Genomic DNA, 2,073 nt, shown 5'->3' on the forward strand with positions numbered 1-2,073 from the left:
TGACATCTCGTTTGAGCTTCTGTGGTCCCAATCATGTCCATCATTTCTTCTGTGATATTAAGCCATTGCTGGATCTGGCCTGTGGAAACACTGAGCTCAACCTTTGGCTGCTCAATACAGTCACAGGCACCATTGCCCTCACTCCCTTTTTTCTGACATTTCTCTCCTATTTCTACATCATCACCTATCTTTTCCTCAAGACCCATTCTTGCACCATGCTCCACAAAGCACTTTCTACCTGTGCCTCTCACTTCATGGTTGTTATTCTGCTCTATGTTCCAGTTCTCTTCACCTACATCCGTCCTGCCTCAGGCAGCTCTCTGGATCAGGACAGAATCATTGCCATCATGTACAGTGTGGTCACCCCTGCTCTCAATCCACTCATCTACACCTTGAGAAACAAGGAAGTGAGGAATGCATTGAATAGGAAAGTTAGAAGATGGCTCTGACTTGAAGAAATCTAAATAACTCTGCTTTGGTGTAAATAACCAGGCAATAAGAAGTTAAGATACATTTCTGAACTTAAGATATATTCTTATGTATAATAGACATACACATATATTACTGAACAAATTGAATGATGTCAAATATATCTTATTGTATTGATCTTTTAGAGCAAGAGAAACTTAATTGGTGGTGATTTAATCATAGAATTCATTTCCTGAATTTTGTTTTGGCACATCAGTTGATAGAAGTTTACTTTAACTTACTTACTGCAATGTGTCTTGTATGCAACTAGGTATAGAAATTTGTGTATACTACCCATTTCTAGAATATTTAGTATTTATACTTGTTCATTTTTCAACTCATATTTTTTATGAATATCATTTCACTTGCTTCTTTTAAAGAATTATTAAAACTATGGTTTATCAATTGGAAATCTTATTTGCATATCATGAATGGGCTGCTAAAAATTTCAGAGACAAATCATTTCTTTTTCTAATTCTGTTTCTGTTAATTTTCAGCTATTGGTAGTGAATGGATAAGGTTTTATTTTTAAAATTTTATTATTGACTATTATTTTTGAGACTAGGTCTCCTATAACTCAGGCTGGCCTTGAATTCCTGATACTCATGCTTCAACTCTCAATTATAGGTCTATATATCTGCCTGGACCCTCCAGGCCTGGTGCCAGTTAAGTGGAGGCACAGAGTAGGACTTTGGTGTGGTTTTAAAGACTGAGTGTCTTCAGACATACTAGCTCTCTCTAACTATACTGAAATGCAGATGATAACTTCTAAAACACCCTTAAACCTTTTTTGCTGTGCGGATTAAAAACCCCTGGCTTAGGCAACTAACATCTGTAGTCTAACAGCAGGTGTGAATTAAGTAAAAAATAATTGCTTGAGCCTTTTCCCTGTTGTCCAGATGTCTCTTACTTGTCAGGCAAGGGTGTGGATTTTGGAACAATAAACTACTTTTGAATCAGGAGAAGAGAACAATGCTCACAGGACAAAAACTTTTACATAAGCAAATATGCATAAACTCACATAAATTCATCTATAGAGTCATTCATGCACATTTATACATTTCTGTTCAAACTAGTTGGGACCAGATTGCGTATATTATCACATTTACATACACACACACACACACACACACACACACATACACACACACACATGCATACATTCTCACAATTACATTCTTACACACACACATCCATACTTACTTATGCATTTTGAGAAAAGAAAAAAAAAACAAGTACTAATCCAGAAAGAACATATTCATTCTGGATGGAAAATGACCTCCAATCTTTATTCAAGAAAGAAAATTTATCTACACTTTTATTGCTAAATAAATTAAACCCAAGTCTGAAAGAAGAAAGCTCTGTTCTCTTTATTAAAACTAAGCCTGGCCAGACAGTGGTGGCACACGCCTTTAATCCCAGCACCTGGGATGCAGAGGCAGGCAAATTTCTGAATTCGAGGCCAGCCTGGTCTACAGAGGGAGTTCCAGGATAGCCAGGTCTACACAGAGAAACACTGTCTCAGAAAAAAAAAATGACTAAGCCTGCCTTATTATTAAGAAAAGACCTGTTTTGTTCCTTCTGCTCTCCCTGCAGCACCTTCTT

The 2,073-nt window shown here is 36.9% G+C and overlaps 1 protein-coding gene across 1 annotated transcript in view; it reads left to right on the forward strand.

Annotated features, from left to right (window-relative positions):
• Positions 1 to 449, forward strand: part of LOC110315470 (olfactory receptor 12D2-like) — a 924-nt gene extending 475 nt beyond the window's left edge. Inside the window, exon 2 of the mRNA XM_021189519.1 lies at positions 4 to 449. Coding sequence (XP_021045178.1) covers positions 4 to 449 — 446 coding nt within the window. The remainder of the gene's footprint in view (positions 1 to 3) is intronic.
• The last annotated feature ends 1,624 nt before the right edge of the window (positions 450 to 2,073 follow it).

This window comes from Mus pahari, unplaced genomic scaffold (genome assembly GCF_900095145.1).
Source record: "Mus pahari unplaced genomic scaffold, PAHARI_EIJ_v1.1 scaffold_7801_1, whole genome shotgun sequence".
Lineage (NCBI taxonomy): Eukaryota > Metazoa > Chordata > Mammalia > Rodentia > Muridae > Mus > Mus pahari.